At 39.2% G+C, this 21,172-nt stretch overlaps 1 protein-coding gene across 2 annotated transcripts in view; it reads left to right on the forward strand.

Moving 5' to 3' along the window:
• The window catches only part of CDC20B (cell division cycle 20B), a 61,713-nt gene that overhangs the window by 16,703 nt on the left and 23,838 nt on the right, over nucleotides 1–21,172 (forward strand). For both annotated transcript variants that reach the window (XM_082455904.1, XM_082455905.1), the window contains exons 3-5: nucleotides 8,146–8,365; nucleotides 12,567–12,697; nucleotides 15,485–15,578. In XM_082455904.1, coding sequence (XP_082312030.1) covers nucleotides 8,146–8,365; nucleotides 12,567–12,697; nucleotides 15,485–15,578 — 445 coding nt within the window. The remainder of the gene's footprint in view (nucleotides 1–8,145; nucleotides 8,366–12,566; nucleotides 12,698–15,484; nucleotides 15,579–21,172) is intronic.

Below are 21,172 nucleotides of genomic sequence, written 5' to 3' on the forward strand. Positions count from 1 at the left end.
TTCATAACCAAAATTATTTCAATGACATTAAACTATTTCTCTGTAATAGACAAAATATGTTTACTTAGAAGAAAATGTGATATGTGAGTTTGCTGTAGTACTCTGGTGAAGGGGTTTTATTCATCACTAGATATTTAGATTTTTTTTAATGTGGTACATTGTTTTTTAAAAGTCTTTATTGAATTTGTTACAATACTGCTTCTGTTTTATATTTTGGTTTTTTTGGCTGCGAGGCATGTGGGATCTTAGCTCCCCCACCAGGGATGGAACCCGCACCCCCTGCACTGGAAGGTGAAGTCTTAACCACTGGACCTCCAAGGAAGTCCTGACATTTAGTTTTATAAGAAATCACTGTAAGGGTCTGAAGAAGGGAGGGAATGGAGAATAACAACCAAAACCTTGGCCACGTGTACTGAAGTTATGTGGAAGGGGTCAGAGCCTGCAGAGCAACAAGTCAAGCTGAGAGATGATAGTGTCTTAACGAAGGCAACCTTGATGAGGGAGATAAGAAAGGAAGGGGTAGATGCTAAAGACACTCTGGAGCCCCCAGTGGCAGGTGTTGGCAATGCAGAATAAAGGATGTCTGACCTTGATTGTTTTTGCTTGGGTTGTATTGCTCCCGAGGATGAGGGGGCATTGGAAGTTAAAAAATGAGACGGTAAATATTTTGATCTTCACGATCAATTTTAAATAATATTTAGACCCTGATTTCGAAATGTCCTGTGGACAGAATGCTGCTGTGTTGGGCTGCTGGTGGTGGGGCAGGTGGGAGGGGCAGACATTCAGAGGCCAAGGAAGAGCGGTTGGGGGGATATGCCTGAGAGCTAAGGACCATCTTTGTTACTTTTGTCTCTGCCATTAGGTTCTAGAAAGACCCTGGCATCACCAGCATATCTTTCTTTGGAATGTCTAGGTTTTTCCCACCCACTGAATATTTGTGTGTCAGATTATTTATCACTAGATATATATTTGTTTCTGTTTTCCCAGTTGTTTCATTTTGTTACTTCCTGACCTTATTTTTAACCTCTCTAGGTTCCTTTCTATTTATTTTTTGGCTCCGGTGTCCTGAATTCCTCCCGATTTAGTGTCAATATGATGTGAACTCTAAAGGTAAACAAGGCGCACTGATGTGCTTGGAGTATCAAGTCATTCATCCCTTTTCCCTTCTTTGTCTTATTTTCCTTATCTTCCTCTTCCTCTCTATTAATAAATACTTGAGTCATTTAAAACTATGCGACAGGCATTTCCTCAGCAGGAGATAGATCCTGGAACAAAAGTTTAAAAACATTGAAGATGAAATACCACAACCTACAGCAGTGTTTCCTAAGCTGTAGTTATTTGCATACTGCCTCAGTGATTTGCCCTGTCTGCATACCATTTGTTAGTTACTTAACTTTTTTTGTCCAAATCGAGTCACTTATTTTACTCAAATTAATTTTTATAAGGGAAAATTTTCTATCAACATTGAAAAATTTAAAACATTAAAAAATGCACGTTAAAATACATAACTATTAAAAAATGTTCATCTGTGCCATTACAGACCATATGTCCTTAGTGCAGGGGCTGACTGAGAACAATATATTCAAAATGTTGCGAACAATTGCTTTCTAACTCTTTGAACGTTCTTTGTGTTGAATACAGACTTGCCTGTTCCCATGCATTGGTCCTAGTTTTGTCATAGGGAGCAACACAAAATAAGTTTTGCTTTTTTGTCATAAATTGCTTCTCTTTAAAGAAGACAGTTCCTTTTGGGTCTCCTTTCTTCTGGACTAGATACCCCAGGTGCTCTCACTCCATTCATGTGTGGCTCTTTTACTGTGTGTTCCCTGCCCTCCTATCACTGCAGTCTCTTTCCTCCAAATAAAATCAAATTTTGAATCCTGGCTTGTCCATCTCCTTCCAAAAGAACAGTTCTGAGACTGGCCACGATTCTCCAGATGAGTTTTGACCAGTGCAGAGATAATCAGATTTTGCTTGCTTTTCTTCTGGACACTGTTTTTCTCTTAACAAGACCTAAAATTGTACTACTTAAAAAAATAGTAATTGCATTATACTGTTGACTCATATTCTGGATGTGGTTGTCTAATACTGCCCATCATTTTCACTTCTTATCAGTTCTTTCCCATGTTAGGCCTGTGCCGTGAAAAAAATCTAAATGGGAAAATTTTTCACATATTCTTATTGAATTGAATTTTGCTGATTTTGGTCTTTGTCCCAGACTTTATTCTGAATCCTACTCTGTCCTTTAATATTTTAACTCTCTTCTCACCTTAGGAAAAACAATTTCGATAAATAAATTTCCATTCAAACTACTGATAACAAACTGAACAGCATTAAGCCAGGGACAAAACCCCTTCTGTACATCGCAGGCAGATTCATTCAGGCCAACATGGATCCACTAAGACTCGTGTGATCCAGGCCACTGGCGACAAGCTACTTATTTCTCGTTACTTGTTCTTCCTATTGGAAAACCATGGAGAACACTTGTCTATCTAAATTTGGAGGGGAGGGCATTTTCTCACCTGTCATCATAGATCACTAATCAGTATCCATTCTGGAAGTGTCGTCAGTGTTCTGTGGTTTCATTTATCTGGTCCCAGAGACTTGAACTTATTTAAATTGCCCAGATGAATATCTATTGCTTAATTTATCTCACTCTGCAGTTTCTGCAGAAGTGTTTATTATATCCTGTCCAATTTGAAAATCATTCTTCTTAATGGAAAAGAAAGAAAGAAAATACCTTATTTCCTTGCCTCTGGATTCTTTCTTAAATCCCTTGTGGCTTTTTAGGATTCATTGTCTCTGAGGGAAGAGATTCATTCATTTATTCATGAGCTCCTAGATGCCCTAAATGTCTTATAATCTGAGGATAGTAAGAGAAAATACAAAGTCTCTGGTCTTAATGAATTGATAATATAGTAGAAGGACATAAAAATAATCAGAAAAGTGGAATATAAGCCGTCTTAGTCTTTGTGGGCTGCTGTAACAAAATACCATAGACTGGGTAGCTTATAAACAACAGAAATTTATTTCTCACAGTTCTGGAGGCTAGAAGTCTGAGGTCAGGGTCCCAGCATGGTCGGTTGAAGGCTGTCTTCTGGGCTGCAGACTTCTTGTTGTACCCGCACATGGTAGAAGGGACTTGAGAGCTCTGTGGGGCCTCTTTTATAAGGGCACTAATCCCATTCATTAGGGCTCTGCCCTCATGACCTAATCACTTCCCAAAGGCCCCACCTACTCACACCATTACCTTTAAGGGTTAGGATTTCAACATGATTTTTTTTGTGGGGGGAGGAGGGACACAAACATTGAGACTACAGCATGAGCAGAGGTGCTAAAAGCACGGGGACTGAATCACTTTGTGAGTTTAAACCTTGGGTTACCCTGGTTGGCTGTGAGGTTGTGCACTGCGTGCTCCAGGGGCTGCCATTCATAAAGGCAATGTTGTGTACAATTGTGTGCAGTGGTCTGAATCCTGGATCCTCTACTTATCAGCGCTATATCTTTTCTCAAGCTATCCTTGTTCAAACCTATTAACCTTCACTTTCCAACTCTGGAGAATGGGGGATATAACTGTATCTATCTCACAGGGTTGTGATGAAGTTTAAATAAAAACCCTCTAATACATTTATCTCAGTGCTTGGCACTTATTGAGTGCTTGATAAATGCTGTTATTATTAATAAAATGTGACCAGGCTCTATTGGAATCACACATAGTGAGCTATGGAAGCACAGGAGTGCTGTGTATTAGTTTCCAATAACTGATGTAACAAATTACCACAAATTTGGAGGCTTAAAACAGCACACATTTATTCTCTTACAGTTATGGCGGCTAGAGGTCCAAAATCAGTTTCGCTGGCATAAGGCAAGGAATCAGCAGGGGAGGCTTTAGGGGAGAAGCCATTCCTTGCCTTTTCCCGTTTCTGGTGAACCAGCATTTCTTAGTTGTGCATTACCCCAGTCTCTGTCTCTGTGGTCACATTTCCTTCTCCTCCTCTGTGTGTAGTCAAATCTCCCTCTGCCTCCTTCTAGAAGGACATATGATTTCATTTAGGGGTTACCCAGATAATCCAAGATGTTCTCCCCATCTCAAGATCCTTAACTTAAACATATCTGCGAAACCCCTTTGCCATAGAAGGTAACATTCATAGGTTCTAGGGATTAGGATATGGATATCTTACGGGGCCATTATTGTATTAGGATTCTCTAGAGAAACAGAATGAATAGGATATATAGATATAGACAGAGATATAGTTATAGGTATAGATATAGATGTAGATATAGATAAGAGGCTCATGAGGTTTTGGAAGCTAAATCACACAAGCCTGCCATTTGCAAGCCGGAGAACCAGGAAAGCTGGTGGATGATTCAGTCCAAGTCCAAAGGCCCGAGAACTGGGGAACTGCTGTTGTAAGTTAAGGAGTCTGAAGATCTGTGGACCAGGAGCTCTGATGTCTGAGGCCAGGAAAAGGTGGATGTCTCAGTTCACTTAGGGAGAGAATTTGCCCTTCCTTTGCCTTTTTGTTCCATTTGGGCCCCTGGTGGTTTGGAGGATGCCCACTCCTATTTGTGAGGGTGGATCTCTTTACTCAGTCTACTGAATCAAATGTTTCCAGAAACACCCTCACAGACACATCCAGAAATTACGTTTTACCAGCTATCTGGGCATCTCTTAGCTCAATCAAGTTGACGCATAATATTAACCATCACAATTATATAGCCCACCACAGGCTGCCCAACCCAGTTTAGAATGGGGAGGAAAGGAATGTCAGAGACACTTTCCTGAAGGAGTTGGTGGCTGACCCCAGCCATGAGGGTGGGCTAGAGAACTGCTGAAGAGCATCCCAGGTGGGGAGACCGTATGGAGAGAGTGACAGTGGACAAGCCAGAGAAACATGGCTGATTGTCAGTTCAGTGTGAAATTTCTTAATCATTTTTCTGAGCTGACATATCAAATTATTCTTTATTTTCCCTCTTTTAAACTCAGGATTATTTTGTTTTTAAATGTATATTTAAATTTGGGGCTCCAGGAAAACCTTGATCAAGAGTCTCATGTTTGTTGCAAGTTAAATATATCTTCAAATATGGTGGCTGTTCCCTTTCTTGCTGCCTAGAAGGGTGAGGGCTGCTTCGCTGGTGTTTGCAGAGGTTGCAGACCTAGCCTAGCCCACAGCCTGAATGGGGCCCACAGACATGCTTTGCTTAATCCCATGCGTTTTAAAATTTTTGAATCACTTGAAAACTTTGAAAAGTAGGGAAATTGATAGGAAAAGTCTCAATTTATAACTTCTGTTAAAACATGGGACAACGTACCCCTCTGACTATCTTTCTTGCTGAAACACGAGCATTCCGATCAGAGAGAGATTCCCACCACCCAGTCTCCCTCTGACTGGGGCTGAGTGTGTCTAGTCTTTGAGCTGGATCTGTGGTTTCCTTGTCTGAGAGAAACCAAGAAGCAGGAGATGAAAGTCTGAGTGGGCCACGTTTCTCCCTCCAGGCCCGCTTCTGCCAGCTCCTTCCCTGCCGCTGCCTTGTCTGGGCTTCTGAGGATGAGACGCCTGATTTACGTTTCCAGGGCTCTATCTTTCCCTCTTTTCAGCTTTTCCTGTTCCTACTCAAAAACAAGAACAAGGGTAGAACGATCGAAAGGCAAAAAAACTGACCCCAAACAACACTGTTCACAACAGCAAAGGCCTCGGGCTCCTGACTTCTCTTTTTCTGGGGAAGGTGCCCTTTTTGGTGCAGTTTCTGGAGGAAAATAGAGCAGCAGTAGGGGAGAGATCTCCACCCACCCGCTGGAGTGGCTGCAGGCGACCGGGTGATCACCTTACACACACTTACTAAAAAACCCAAACAAAACCAATATTCACTGCCTTAATGTTCTGCCATATTTCCTTCCTATCTTTCATTTATAGATAGGAAGTAGGACCATATTGGAATACTCTTTCTTGGTGTCCATTTTCCACTTGGTAGTATAGTATAAGCATTTTTGTGCTTTATTGAATTTAATTCCTATTTTTAAAGATTTTTAAATTGAGGTGAAATCATAAAAATTAAAAAACATGAAATTAAACATAAAATTAAACATTTTCAAGTGAAAAATTCAATGGCCTTTAGTACATTCACAGTGTTGTACAACCACCACCTCTATCTCATTCCAAAATATTTTCATCATCCCAAAAGAAGACACACACACACACACACACACAAAAGAAGTCTCCATACCTATTAGGCAGTTTCTCCCCATTTCCTCCTTCCCCCAATCCATGGAAACTACTGATCTGTGTTCTGTCTCTATGGAGTTACCTATCCTGGATTTGTCATATACATGGAATCATACAATATGTGACTTTTTTGTGTCTGCTTCTTTCACTTTTCATAATATTTTCAAGGTTTATCCACACTATAGCATTTTATTAGTACTTCATTCCTTTTTATAGCTGAGTAATATTCATACACATATTGTTATACAGGCATATATATATACTCCATTGCACACATACATTCCCCCTTCAATTTGTTTATCCATTTCCACCTTCTGGCTATTATAAATAATGCTGCTGTGACCATCTGTGTACCTGTATTTGAGTACCTGTTTTCATTTCTTTGGGGTATATACCTAAGAGTTGAATTGCTGGTCATATGGTAATTCGAGGTTTAAATTTTTGAGGAAGTGCCAAACTTTTTCCACAGCAGCTGCACCATTTTGCATTCTCATAAGCAATGTACAGAGGTTCTAATTTCTCCACATCCTCACCAATAGTTGTTATAGATAGGTCGATTGATTGACTATAGCCATCTTAGTGGGTGTGAAGTGGTGCTTCATTGTGGTTTTGATTTCATTTCCCTAATTTCTAATGGCTGCAGAGTATTCCCTTTTATGGATGTCACATAGTTTACCTAGTCAATTCTCCACTGGTAAACATTGAGTCCATCTCATCTTTTTGCCCTTACATATATACTGCAGTACACACCCTCACGTTCTCAGTTGAAAGCATGGACTGTGGAGTCAGAGAGATGAGGTTAGGGTATAGCATCTCCATTTACTCCTAGTGTGGTCTTAGGCAATTCACTTAACTTCTAAATCTCAGTTTCTTCATTGGTAAAATGGGAATAAATAACAGACCTGCTTCACCAAGTGTTTCAGAGGATTAAATATGAATGTGCGTAAAGCCATTAACATATGGGTTTGTACGTGGTAAGCAATCAATAGATGCTGGAATCTTTGATTTCTTCCTTAAATTCTTAGAGGTGACATTGCTGGGTCAGTACAGGTTAAGCACATATTTGAGGGCTTTTGACACACATTGCCAAATTGTCCTTTCCAGATACTAATTGACATTCCACCAGCACTGTATGCCAGTGTTTGTTTCTAGAACCTTCAACATTGGGAATTGTCATTTAAAAAATCATTGCTAACATCTCATTATTGTTTTAAATTTGCATTTTTGATTATTAATGAGCTTGAATATATTTGGGGCTTTTATATATCTCTTTTATGAATTGTCTTTTTATGTCCCATGTTCATTTTTCTCTTGGGATGATAAACTTGTCTAAATTTCTGTAAGAGCCCTTTATACAAAGATATTAACCTAACATGCCTGTCATTTTGTTAAAAAATAATTCATTTTCAGTTTGTCATGTGCATTTTAATTTCACATAGCTACATGGCATGGCTCACCACTAAAGGATCTGTAAATACCAAACTCTTGGTGTTTCTCAGAGGGGATGGACAGAAGTTGAGCAAGTTAGGCCTCAGTTTTCCCATCTGCAAAATGGGATTGGACTAGAAAATTGCTATTTATTTCCAGATTTTATGATATTTTATGCTTTTATGAAATTTTATGATTTTATATTAACATCTTATATGATCAGTATATAGTGTTATTCAACTTCATATTTTATATTTGTATGTAATAGTAATAAGCATAAACATAATTACTCCTGTAACTGCTTTGGTATGTCTTCAGACCCTTGAGCAGAGGCTCTAAGTGTGGTATATATATACGTATATATATATATATATATATATATATATATATATAAAATGTACTAGGTGAGTTGTTTATAATTTTCTTTTAAGGAATTTTAATTTTTGTATCATTGAGGCTACTATAAATCATGGATCCTTTTGTTGTTAAATAGGTATTTGATGCAGTTAATCCAACATACTCTAATTTCAAGAGCAACTTTGCGAAGAGGCTATCGGCTGAAGTTCCTGTTGCCAGTAGCCCAATTTCCACAAGATGGCGGCAAAGCCAAACCAGGGATGTGGCAGCCCATTCCTTTGGGGAAGAGCATTCAACAACTGACCTCCCAGAAACTCTGCTGAAGATAACTCCTGAGAAAGAGACCTTGATTCCAGGTGAGGTAATAAAAATGCCACAGGCCAGTTTTGAAATCTTAAAAAAAAGATGTATTCCTGAGAAAACCTTTGTCTTACAGAAATATCTGATGTCACGTTTAGTCAACTGCTTTTCTCTTTTTCTCCCTTTGAATAAGAAATCTCTAGGGGCAGGGGGAAGGGGAGGCCTGAAACAAAACCAGAAGAAAGTATGTTGTATTTTAAATGTGTCTCTGAGATTTGCATTGGTAGATGATTGTTTTTGTAAAGATTTTAAGTATGTATAAATATGTGTATACATACATATGTATACACACAAATATGTATCTCTTATGTTTTGTAAAGTATAGAGTTTTTGATGACTCTGGTAAGAATCCTTGTCTACAACAGTCAGGAAAAAGATGTATTAGTAATGAAATAATTAGGTATGAAATAGGAGAAGAAAAAGATGAAAACTGGAGAGGATGAGTGGAAGAGAAAGAAAAGGAAGGAAGAGGAGAGAGATGGAGAGTAGAGAGGAGACAGAGAGAGAGAGAGGAGGAATAAGAAGAAGAAAGAAGAGAAGAGATGAGGGGAGTGGAGGGAAACAAGAAGAGAGGGAAAGAGGGAAGAGGGAAGCAAAGAGAAGGAAAGATGAGAGTGGGACAGTCTAATGCCTGCCTGGGACAGAGATGGGGAATTGGCACCAAAGCTGTGATCTGGTGGGCAGGGATCCAGGATTAACCTGTCAAAGCTTTGAAACACAAGCTCTCCTTCTAAAATATGTCTCATATTAGCACAACTTTAAAAAATTTTTTCCCAGCTTTATTGAGATTTATTTATTTTGGCTGTGCTGGGTCTTGGTTGTGGCATGGGTTGTGGCATGTGGACTCTTAGTTGTGGCATGCACGCAGGATCTAGTTCCTGGACCAGGGATCAAACCCAGGCCCCCTGCATTGGGAGTGCGGAGTCTTACCCACTGGACCACCAGGGAAGTCCCAGTTGAGATATAATTGACATATAATACTATGTGGGTTTAAGGTGTATGACATGATGACACAATGCACTTATGTATTGCAAAATGATTACCACAATAGAGTTAGTTAACATTGCCATCACGTCACATAATTACCATTTTTTTGTGGTGAGAACATTTAAGATCTATTCTCTTAGCAGTTTTCAAGTGTATAATACAGTATTGTTAACCATAATCATCATGTTATACATTAGATCCCCAGAGTTTATTCATTTTCTAATGGGAAATTTGTGCCCTTTGACTGACACCTCCCCATTTTCCCCACCCCCTAGCCCCTGGCAACCACCATTCTACTCTCTCTTTCTCTGAGTACGGCTTTTTTAGACTCCAGGTATAAGTGAGATCGTACAGTATTTGTCTTTCTCTGTCTGACTTATTTCACTTAGCATAATGCCTTCAAGTTCTATCCACGTTGAAAATGGCAGGATCTCCTTCTTTCTCATGGCTGAATAATGTTTCATTGTATGTTTATATACCCCATCTTCTTTTTTTTAATCTTTTTTTTAAAAAAATTAATTAATTTATTTATTTTTGGCTGTGTTGGGTCTTCGTTTTCTGTGCGAGGGCTTTCTCCAGTGGCGGCAAGTGGGGGCCACTCTTCATCGCAGTGCGCGGGCCTCTCACTATCGTGGCCTCTCTTGTTGCGGAGCACAGGCTCCAGACATGCAGGCTCAGTAGTTGTGGCTCACGGGCCTAGTTGCTCCGCGGCATGTGGGATCTTCCCAGACCAGGGCTCGAACCCGTGTCCCCTGCATTAGCAGGCAGATTCTCAACCACTGCGCCACCAGGGAAGCCCTACCCCATCTTCTTTGTCCATCTGTTGATGAACACTTAGATTGTTTCCATATCTTGGCTATTGTGGATAACTCTTCGAGATCCTATTTTCATTTCCTTTGGATAAATACCCCAAAGTGGAATTGCTGGATCATTGCTGATAGTTCTATTTTTACTTTTCTGAGGAACCTCCATACTGTTTTCCATAGTGACTGCACGAATTTACATTCCCACCAATAGGAGCACAACCTTTTTTATTCCCATCCTTCAGAAGCAAAACTTGACACTTAGTGATTTAATTTCTGTTCTTCCTTTTTAAAATCCTAGGCAACGTAATTCATTGTCTTATCAGCATGTTTAAGACAAATGGTAACTTAGTGCCACTCTCTTCTCAATGACATTAGACACAGTGAGGCACCGTAGTCCTGCAGATTGAAAGGGAGCTCAAATCATTTTTAAACCAATGAAATTTTCCTGTAATAGTAAGTATCAACACAGAAAATAGCTTATTGAAGCAGTAGGAGAAAAAGGGTTGTAAGAAAGGTCATCCTTATGGCTATCTTCTGAAAGATGTTTTAATTGAGGGGTGATTTTAATGCTAACTGTATCAGAGGAATTTCTGGCTAAAATTAAGGGCTCCCTTTTCCTTCATAGGTCCTTAATTAATTAATTATTTTCAAATAAAGCATTGCATGAGAAATTCAGAATTCTAAGAGAGATTATCAGTCAAAATAATTTTACAAGAAAGTATATTTCATTTTCTCTTTAAGTTAATACTGCATATTAATCAGAAACATTGGTTTCTCAGTGTTTTGCTGGTGGGGTTTCTTTCTTTTTGTTCCAGAAGGGTTAACCCTGAAGACCCTCCCATCCTAAAAGGGATGTTTGCAGAGAGGTTCATTTGCAGTCATGCTCTGTGGACAAAACCTGAGAGGTCCCGGATTCCTTAGGCTGGTGGACCTGACCTCTTTGTTGATAACTGGGGTGATTGTCAGTACTAGCATCCAACTGTAACTTTTTCTTTCTCATTTGAGTTTCAGAGAGCTGGCTTCTTCTCCTCTTTACTTGTCTACAAATAAGACAAAACAAGGATGCATAATTTTGCAAGACAAAGAGTAAGATCTAAAACGTTGCCGAAGGGGCTTCCCTGGTGGCACAGTGGTTGAGAATCCACCTGCCAATGCAGGGGACACGGGTTCAATCCCTGGTCCGGGAAGATCCCACATGCCGCGGGGCAACTAAGCCTGTGTGCCACAACTACTGAGCCCGCAAGCCACAAGTACTGAGGCTGTGTGCTGCAACTACTGAAGCCCGTGCACCTAGAGCCCGTGCTCCACAACAAGGGAAGCCACTGCAATGAGAAGTCCGTGCACCGCAACGAAGAGTAACCCCCCCTCACCACAACTAGAGAAAGCCCGCACGCAGCAACGAAGACCCAGCACGGCCAAAAATAAATAAATAAATAAAATACATTAAAATAAAAAAGAAATGCCTTTAAAAAAAAAATAAAACTTTGCAGAACATTTCATGTTTTCATCCCTCTTTCCTCCTTGAAATTAGACTTTGGATTCCTCCTTCCTCTTAGACTTTGGATAGCCCAGAAATTGAGGTGTTGGGCTCTAGGAACATCAGTGACAGTTTATCTAGCACACATTTGTCCAAACGAAGAAGGGATTGTCATATCGCAAAAGGCCAAGATACTTAATCTAGTGGCCCCACGGTTCCGCTGATGAACAAGTGATATAGCAGATATTTAGCTTTAGAGGATGACTTGTCAAAGTTTTCAGTGCAGTTAAGTATGGTAAAGGGCTTTCTCAGTCTTGAGAAGAGACTAGAAATGGACAATAACAATGCAAATAACATTGACTCTTCCATGACTGTAACTTAGGAAGAATCTTACTAAAGTCATCTCAAACTAGCTTTACATCTTTGTGCAATAGGAAGAGGGAGAGGCAAAGTGATTTGCTTGTGATCGTGTAGTGAACGTCAATGATTGGAAGGCAAGCATCCCATAGTGATTTCCTGGCAGGATGATCACAGCCTGGGCAAACCAGGTACCCTTCGCTCCATCATTTTAAACTATTGAACTGTTTGTATCCATTCTTCAAATCCGCAAATGTGTCCTTTCCAGGCAGACATAAAGCATTTCTGCTGCTGCTGCTGTTGGGGTCAGGTCTTTAATCTTAGCATTTCCTCCTGGTTTTGGAAGCCATTGAGGCAATTTCTTATCCAGTGTTCACTTATGAACCCAGTGCTCTGCATAGGCCCTGTGCCGCCCTCTCCACCCCACCCCACCCAGGATTTTGCAGAGACAAGGGCCTGTATCTTCACATTCCGTTCTATGGTACATGCCAAGGGCTGACCTCCAACCAAAGGTTTAAAAGATTATATTGTTTTAAAAACCAAATTCAAAGCTAAATGTTTTTCTGGCAGGATCCTACAAAGAGCCACTGAAGACCCCCAACAAAGGAAGTTTTGAAACAAATAACTCTGCTCTCCATTTTTGCAAGGCACCTCATGCACTGGACGGAGGCAAGAGGAAAACTGTTGCCTCAAAAGGCCAGGTAGGTAAAGAGAGAAAACTGAAGATCTCACATCTTGAGAAGCTCAGACAACTGAGTCCCAAATGTGAGGTAAGAGCTGGCTTAGCTGCTGTGACGAATCAATAAGAAGATGACGGGTTCCTAACAGAAAGAAATGAGTCTGTGAAGGACATGAAAAGAGGCGTTTCCAAAAAGAAATAGAATACCTGGCAAATACACAAAAAAGGGTTTAATTAGCATCAGTCAAAAAAGTGAAAATGAGACTAACCATCAAAAAGGTAAAGACTAAAAATAGAATAAAATTATACGTACTATGGTATGTTTCCTCTCAGCCAAAAGTTCTCTTGTACAATAATTTCCAAACTATTTGGAAAGTATGTGGTGACTTGGTCTGCCCTTTGGGGTCTCTCAGGATCAGTTTGACTCTTCGTCTATAAGATGGTCTTTTAAATATTTCCCTTACGTCTTTGTTGTTGTTGTTTTTTTAGTTTCTCTACTAAGTTAATTTAATTCTTTTAAGTATCTGATTTATTATGGTTTTAAGATCATAGGAGTCTGCCCTAAATCCTTTGTGCACATTAAATATCAGTAGCACGTTTCTAGGTTTATCAAATCCCATGAAGAGCCTCTGAAGGAATCAATGTTTCATTTAGAAAACTTTGAACTAGGAATGTCATAAATTCTCAATTTAGGCAAAGTTACTCATTGAGTGTGTGCTTCCTGTGTTTGGCATATATATCTTGCTGGAGGAACAATAAAATATTGTAAATGTAAAATTTAATTATTTGAACTCATATGCAGTTGGAAACAAATGTTATTAGAGCAGTTCTTTTGCTGGGTGCTTATTGTTGGGTAAGGGTTTGGGGTGGGTGGATGGCCAAGGGGTTCTACTGAGGTAACTATGGGTGCTGTTGAGCTCATGCCCAGGCCTGGCTATTAACACCACTGTCCTTTCCACCCTCTGGTGCTGTTTGGAGTTTTTACTGCCCTGACCATCACGACTTCCCTTTTCCTTCCTCTTGTGCTGTCTGGTAACTCGTGGCAGCAAAGTTGGTGGCTCTGTCTGTGGGGTCACAATGGTGTTGGCAAGTTACTATTGTTATAGCAATTGTTATCCAGCCAGAACATCAACCCAGCATCACTGAAGAACCTGGGCAGGGAATAAGGGAAGACTTTTTACTACTTTACGTAGAGCATTTGTTGTCATGACTAACTGGAAGTCTAACATCAGCAAGAATGGTGCAGATATATAAAGTGAGGTCTTTTACCTTGACAGTAAAGGTGTGTCTTCATGTGGTCCTCAGAGATCATCTGGAGGCTGTTTCCACAATGAGACCTGCATAACTCTAGAGACTTCAGAATTCTCATATCCAGTCAGCTCTATGCCAAGTTGCTCATTAAAATATTGGGTTGGCCAAAAAGTTCGTTTGGGTTTTTCCATAAGATCTTACAGGAAAACCCGAATGAACTTCTTGGCCAACCCGATAATAAGTGGATCTCACCTAGGGAAGAGTATCCCTGGGTATATCGAGCAGAAGCACACTGTCTGGGCAATGCCTTGGTCTGCTTTGAGGTAACTATGGGATTCTGAAGAAGTGAATCTGTGAAGAGTTACATTGAGCTACTGGCCAGCAGGTCATTGTAGGAATGTTATTTTATACCAGTGCTTCTCAAACGGGGGCTACTTTGCTCCCCAGAGGACATCTGACAAAGTCTGAAGACATTTTTGATTATCACAACCAGGGATAGGTATCTAGTAGACCACAATAATGCATTACCTGCCAATAGTTCTGAAGTTGTGAAGCCCTGCTTTATAATTAATTGCTCTACTTTGAATACCTAAAAATCCATGATTCATTGACTATGAATGAATGCCTATTATGTGACACAATATCTGGGAAGAAAACCAAAATATCAAAATGATGTTCAGCAGAGAGACTTCTGTCTGAAATATGGTGATCCAGTGATTAAATGTATTGTTGTGAAAGAGAAAAAAGAGAATCTTCTGTGTTTTAACTATTTACTATTATATTTCTAGGATAAGTACTTTTCTTTCCCCTTTTTACTAATTTCCCATCTGTTTTTGATTGAAGTTGGAAGTAAGAACATCAGGAGTGCTCTTTATATACTGGCCCAGAGAGATAGCAATCAGATTTTTGTGCTCATGGAAATTTAGGCAATTTACTTAAGCTCTCTCTGACTTGATATTCCCATTTCTCATGGGTAAAGGTGTTAGTGGAAAAGGACCTTTAAGACAATAAGTTTAATCCCAACATATTACAGATGAGGAAAATTGAGGTCCAGAGAAAATCTCAGTAACAGAGTGAGAGACCATCTCTGGGTTGAATGCTGACAGGCACCCCTTGAAATAAATCTTTCTTGGGGAAAGCATTCTTACTAATACTCAACTTTATTGTTTTGAGGAGGTCTTTTAATTTCAGAGAGTACTAGAAATACGACATTTCAGTTCTTGCAGGCTTTGATGATGTCACTGGCATATGGTTGGTTTGTGGGCTAAAAGAATTTTTAGGCCAGAAGAATAAAAGAGGATTTTATTGTAGCTGAGTGATACCCTCCCTCTGGAGTTGTTGGGGAGATTACAAATAATATAGCCGTAAAACGCTCAGCACTGTGTTTATTACACAGTGGTTAGCTAATAAATAATGGCAATTATTCTAGTGTTGGTTTCGGTGATGTGTAGTCTTTGAACTTTGCAGTGAATTATCAGCTTTAATTCTATACCATACAACACATCTGAGATGTACACATATGTTTCTGAATAAGTAATCTCTTTGTGTTTGTTTTCAGAAAAGCTTAAACCAGCTATTATCAACCCAGAAAGTGGCTCAGCAGGTTAATGGGAAAATGCAGCTCTGCGAGCAATCCCAATGCATTTGGAAAGGTATGGGCCAAAGATTTTCTGTTTGTCCTTCCTTCCTACCCTCCTCTCTCCCTGCCTCCTTCATTTCTTCCTTATCTTAAAATATTTTATTTTTATATTTATTAGAACAAACTCAACATAATTGTAAAATGTAGATAATTCTCGTGATCCTCTGTCTTAACCATCCCTACCACCACTTCCCATTTCCCAGAGGCAACCACCCTTAGCTCTTCCAGCTATGCCCCCTGGTATTTACATCTATGTTCTAAGTAATATTTGTAAACTGCTATTTTTTTTTTTTTTACAATTTTAGACTTTATCATAACTTTCTAGCATAGTAAGAACTTAGCTCTCCTCCTGTTTCATTCACCTCCCTCAGTCTATTTATATTACACTTTTAAAGAGTAAAGTTAGTATTTAACGTTTACATCATATTACTATAAAACTATTATTTCCTGTCAAGCCAAATAGTGTACTATAACTATGCCTCTTTTCTAGTATAACCTTTTTTTTCCTGGAATTAAAAAGTTGCTTTATTTTTTCGTTTATTAGATACCTGTGAAACTATGACTGTTTTCCCTAAATGCTCCCATGTTTTGTTCCACAGCCATCAATAACATTTTCCACGTACCCACCCATATCAGTTCTTGTTTTCCTTGGTGGCCTCCTACCCAGAGCCTGCTGAACACGCTGCTCTCTTGGCCAGTCCCACAGTTGTGATTCTGGGACTTCTCTTCTCTGATGTTAGATCCGCTATTTCCTGGCAGCCATGTTGTGCTCTTTCTGGGTTTGCTGGTCTGAAAATGTGCTTACTCTACTTTTACACTTGATCCATAGTTTGGCTGGCTACAGATTCTAGCTTCACTCAGAATTTTGTGAAAAAAGGCATTGCTTTATTGTTTTCTAGTGTCTACTGTTGCTGCTGAGAAGTTATATGATGTTGTGACTTCCTGTCGTTTGTATGCCACCTGCTTTTTCTCTCTGAATGCACATAGAAAAATCTCTTATCATTAGTGTTTTAAAATTTCATGATGATAAAGCTTCCTGTAGATTAAAGAAAAAACAAACCTCATTATAACTGACAAGCCCACTGGTGGATCTTTTCAATCTTGGAGACCTATGTCTTTGAATTCTTGGAAAGTTTCTTGAAATATTCTTTAGTAATTTCTTCACCTTTGTTTCTTTTTTCTTTCTTTCTGAAATGTTGACCATAATTGTTGGTCCTTCTGGATTAGTTCTCTTATTTTTTTCTATTCTATTTTTCATCTCACTTTTTCTTCTACTTTGTAGGTGGTTACCTCATTCTGTCCACTAGCCTTGCGATTAAATTTTTTATTTTGGCTATCCTAGTTTTATTCTCTTTCTCTCTCTTTTGCTCTCTCTCTCCCCCCTATACCCCTCCCTCCCTCCCTCCCTTCCTTCCTTCCTTCCTTCCTTCCTTCCTTCCTTCCTTCCTTCCTTCCTTCCTTCCTTTCTTCCTTCCTTCCTTCCTTCTTTCCTTCCTTCCTTCCTTCTCTCTTTCTCTCTTTCCAGCATCCTGTTCATGCTTCATATATATACTATTTTCTCTTATTTCTCTGAAAAAATTTCACATACAGTTTTGGAAGGATTGCTGTTCTTCCTGAATTGTCTTTCTTTGCTTAGCTCCTCCCGCAGTAGTTTTGGTTTCCCTCTTTCAGAGTGAAGAAGGCTTCAGTGAAGTTTCCTGAAATGTGTGGTGTTCTAGAAATAGTACTAAGGTAAAGAGCTGTGACCTGCCAAATTCACTATGACAATTTTCACTCTATCTGTTTTTGCTGGTGCTCTTGAGTTAAGAGGTTGTCATTTTTTTGGTTTATTCAGGGAGTAAACATCTGGTTTCTTTTGACATGTGCACGTGTGTGTATGTACAGGGTATTTGTGTGTGTGTGTGTGTGTGTGTGTGTGTGTGAACTTGACAGTCTTATAACCAAACTCATCTCATTCTAAACCTTCCCTGTGCCTCTGAGCCCTGACCCTTTGTGGGGTTTCTGCAAGACAAATCAGCTTGCTTCTCTTCACCATGCCCCCTTTATAGGCACTTGAGGGTCATTTCTTATGTTCCTCCTGGTCAGTTATCAAACCTTTATCCATTTTGCAGAAAATTACTGTAATGTCTTCTTACTGCTATTTCACTCCCATACTCTTTGTTCTTATATCTTCACACCTTAAAAAAGTCATTTGCTGTCATTCTAGTGAGGCTGAAAATAGGAGGCAGAGGAAATACACTTATGTGACCATTCTTCTGACTTGACTTGCAAGTCTGTTGCTCTGCTTTAGATAGATGACTTTGGTGGCAGCACTGAGGAAGATTTGAAAGCACGGGCTGTTGGAAGCAGAGTCTGATTGAAAGGAATGTTCTATGAAGGGCTCTGTTCTTAATTCTTTTAAGGGGAGTTAAAGTGTGAAACAGATTCCATGTAAGCCAGGTAACTACTCTTAGGCAAGTGGATCACTGGGACAAATTTTATCCAGGTGCTGTGCATATAAAGTATTTCTTCATGCCTCACCCATATTTGCTAAGACTCTGAAAGCTCACAGTAGGCACCTCCTGTGACTTGTAAGTATACCTATTGGGGCCAAAGCTGGTAGAAATCTTTGGTTGGTGATGTCATGTGTGCATCAGGGCAACTCTGCAGCCATGCAGTGGGGAGATATTGCTACTGTGGCAGTTTCTAGAAGGTCCTCCTTCCATGCTGCATTTAGTGCCCCCAAAGTCAAATTTACCCTGCACCCCACGTGTTCTCCTTCCTACTTCCTCTTTCCATCTTGGAAGTCTTTGTGTCCTTCATGAGATTGTTATCATGGTTGGAAAATAATTGATTAGGAGCCTAGCTCTGTGAGAGAAACTTAAGAGAACTAGTGGTTCAACTCATAAATGCCAGGGAAACTTGCCTGTTAAATTTCCCTCTGGGATAAGATAACTTTGTGCATGTGTATTTTTCATGCCTCTGTTTCCCAGCAGTATAAAAGGGACATAAACGGAGTTAGATGCCTAAAAGTAGGTGCAAAAAGTTAAGGCCTGCTGAATATTCTTTTGGGAGGTTTGGGAATGTACAGTTGGATGAATGAGTGAAACTTATCCTTTACTTCTTTATCCTTTTCCTTAGAGTTATAATTTCTTAAAAGCAAAATAAAATATCTGGGGACACGTCTTACCTTAGCTCTCCCATTTCTTCTGATGGCAACAAGTTTGTGTTTCTGTAACATGCTGAAGATTTGATGTAGAATAGAAATTGTATATTCCATAAAGGCAGAGAGAATGTACCTGTATTATTTTGTTATCCTAGGAGATCTATCTATCTCTATGTATCTATGTATCTATCTATCTGTCTACAATCTATCCATCCATCCATCCATCCTATTCTTTAGAGAAGTTTTGAGTTCACAGCAAAATTGAATGGAAAATACAGAGAGTTCTCCTATATCCCCTGCCCCAACACATGCACAACTTCCCCCGCTACCAACATCCCACACTAGAATAGTACATTTGTTATCATCGATGAACATACATTGACACACTGTTATCACCCAAAGTCCATAGTTTACTTTAGGGTTCACTCTTGGTGTTGTGTATTCTGTGGATTTTGACAAATGTGTAATGACATGTAGCCACCGTTATAACAGCATGTAGAGTAGTTTCACTGTTCTAAAAATCCTTTGTACTTCACCTATTCATCTCTCCCTCCTCCTCTAACCCTGGCAAACTTTTCACTGTATCCATAGTTTTGCCTTTCCTAGAATGTCATTTAGTTGGAATCATACAGTGTGTAGCCTTTTCAGATTGGCTTCTTTCATTTAGTAATATGCATTTAAGTGTCCTCCATGTCTTCTCATGGCTTCATAGCTCATTTCTTTTTAGCGCTAAATGATATTCTATTGTCTGGATGTACCACAGTTTATTTATCCATTCACCTATTCAAAGACATCTTGGTTGCTTCCAAGTTTTGGCAATTATGAATAAAGCTGCTATAAACATCTGTGTGAAGGTTTCTCTGTGGACATAAGCTTTCTACTCACTTGGGTAAATACCAAGGAGTGCGTTTGCTGGATTGTATGATAAGAGCATATTTAGTTTCATATGAAACTGCCAAACTGTCTTCCAAAGTGGCTGTACCATTTTGCATTCCCACCAGCAATGAATGAAAGCTCCTGTTGTTCCACATCCTTGCCAGAATTTGGTGTTTGTCAGCGTTTTGGATTTTGGCCATTCTAACAGATGTGCAGTGGTGTCTCATTATTGTTTTAACTTGCAATTCTCTAATGAAATATGATGTTGAACATATTTTCTTATGCTTATTTGCCATCTTCTTTGGTGAGGTGTCCAGATCTTTGGCCCATTTTAAAATTGAGTTTTTTGTTTTCTTATTGTTGAGGTTTAAGAGTTTCTTTGTATGTTTTGGATAACAGTCCTTTATCACATATGTCTTTTGCAAATATTTTTTCTCAGTCTGTGGTTTATCTTCTCATTCTTTAGACATGTCTTTTGCAGAGCAGAAGTTTCTAATTTTAATGAAGTCCAGCATATCAGTGATTTCTTTCATGGATCATGCTTTTGGTGTTGTATTTAAAAAGTCACTGCCAGGGAATTCCCTGGCGGTCCAGTGAATTAAGGACTCAGTGCTTTCACTGCCATGGGCCCGGGTTCAATCCCTGGTTGGGGAACTAAGATCCTGTAAGCTGTGTGGTGTGGCCGGAAAAAAAAAAAAAAAAGTCACTGCCAAAACCAAGGACATCTAGATTTTCTCTCGTGTTATTTTCTAGGAGTTTTATAGCTTTGTGTTTTACTTTGAGGTCCACGATCCATTGTGAGTTAATTTTTGAGAAGGGTATAAGGTCTGTGTTTAGATACATTTTTAAAAATTGAAGTATAGTTGATTTACAACATTGTGTTAGTTTCAGGTGTACAGCAAAGTGATTTGATTATTTTTTTTTCCAGATTGCGTGTGGATGTCCAGTTGTTCCAACACCATTTGTTGAAAAAACTGACTTTTCTCCATTGTATTTCCTTTGCTCCTTTGTCAAAGATCCGTTGACTGTATTTGTGGGGCTCTATTTCTGGGCTCTCTATTCTGTTCCATTGATCTATTTGTCTATTCTTTTGCCAATACTACACTGTCTTGATTACTGTAGCTTTTTAGTGAGTCTTAAAGTCAGATAGCGTAGGTCCTTCAGCTTGGTTCTTCTCCTTCAATATTGTGTTGACTTTTCTCCATATACGTTTTAAAATCAGCTTGTCAGTGTCCACAAAATAACTTGTTGGGATTTTAACTGGTATAGCACTGAATCTATAAATCAAGGTGGAAAGAGCTAACATGTTAATAATACTGAGTCTTTTTATCCATGTACATGGAATATGTCTTCATTTATTTAGCTTTTCTTTGATTAGAGTTTTGTAGTTTTCCTCACATAGATCTTATACATATTTTGTTAGATTTATACCTAAGTTTTTCATTTTTGAGATACTTATGTAAATGGTATTGTGCTTTTAATTTTAAATTCCAATTGCTTATTGCTGGTATATAAGAAAGCAGTTGACTTTTGTATATTAATCTTATATCTTTCTATAATCGCTCATTAGTTCCAGGAGTTTTTTG

Source organism: Balaenoptera physalus (genome assembly GCF_965194825.1).
Source record: "Balaenoptera physalus genome assembly, chromosome: 3".
In the NCBI taxonomy this organism is placed as follows: domain Eukaryota; kingdom Metazoa; phylum Chordata; class Mammalia; order Artiodactyla; family Balaenopteridae; genus Balaenoptera; species Balaenoptera physalus.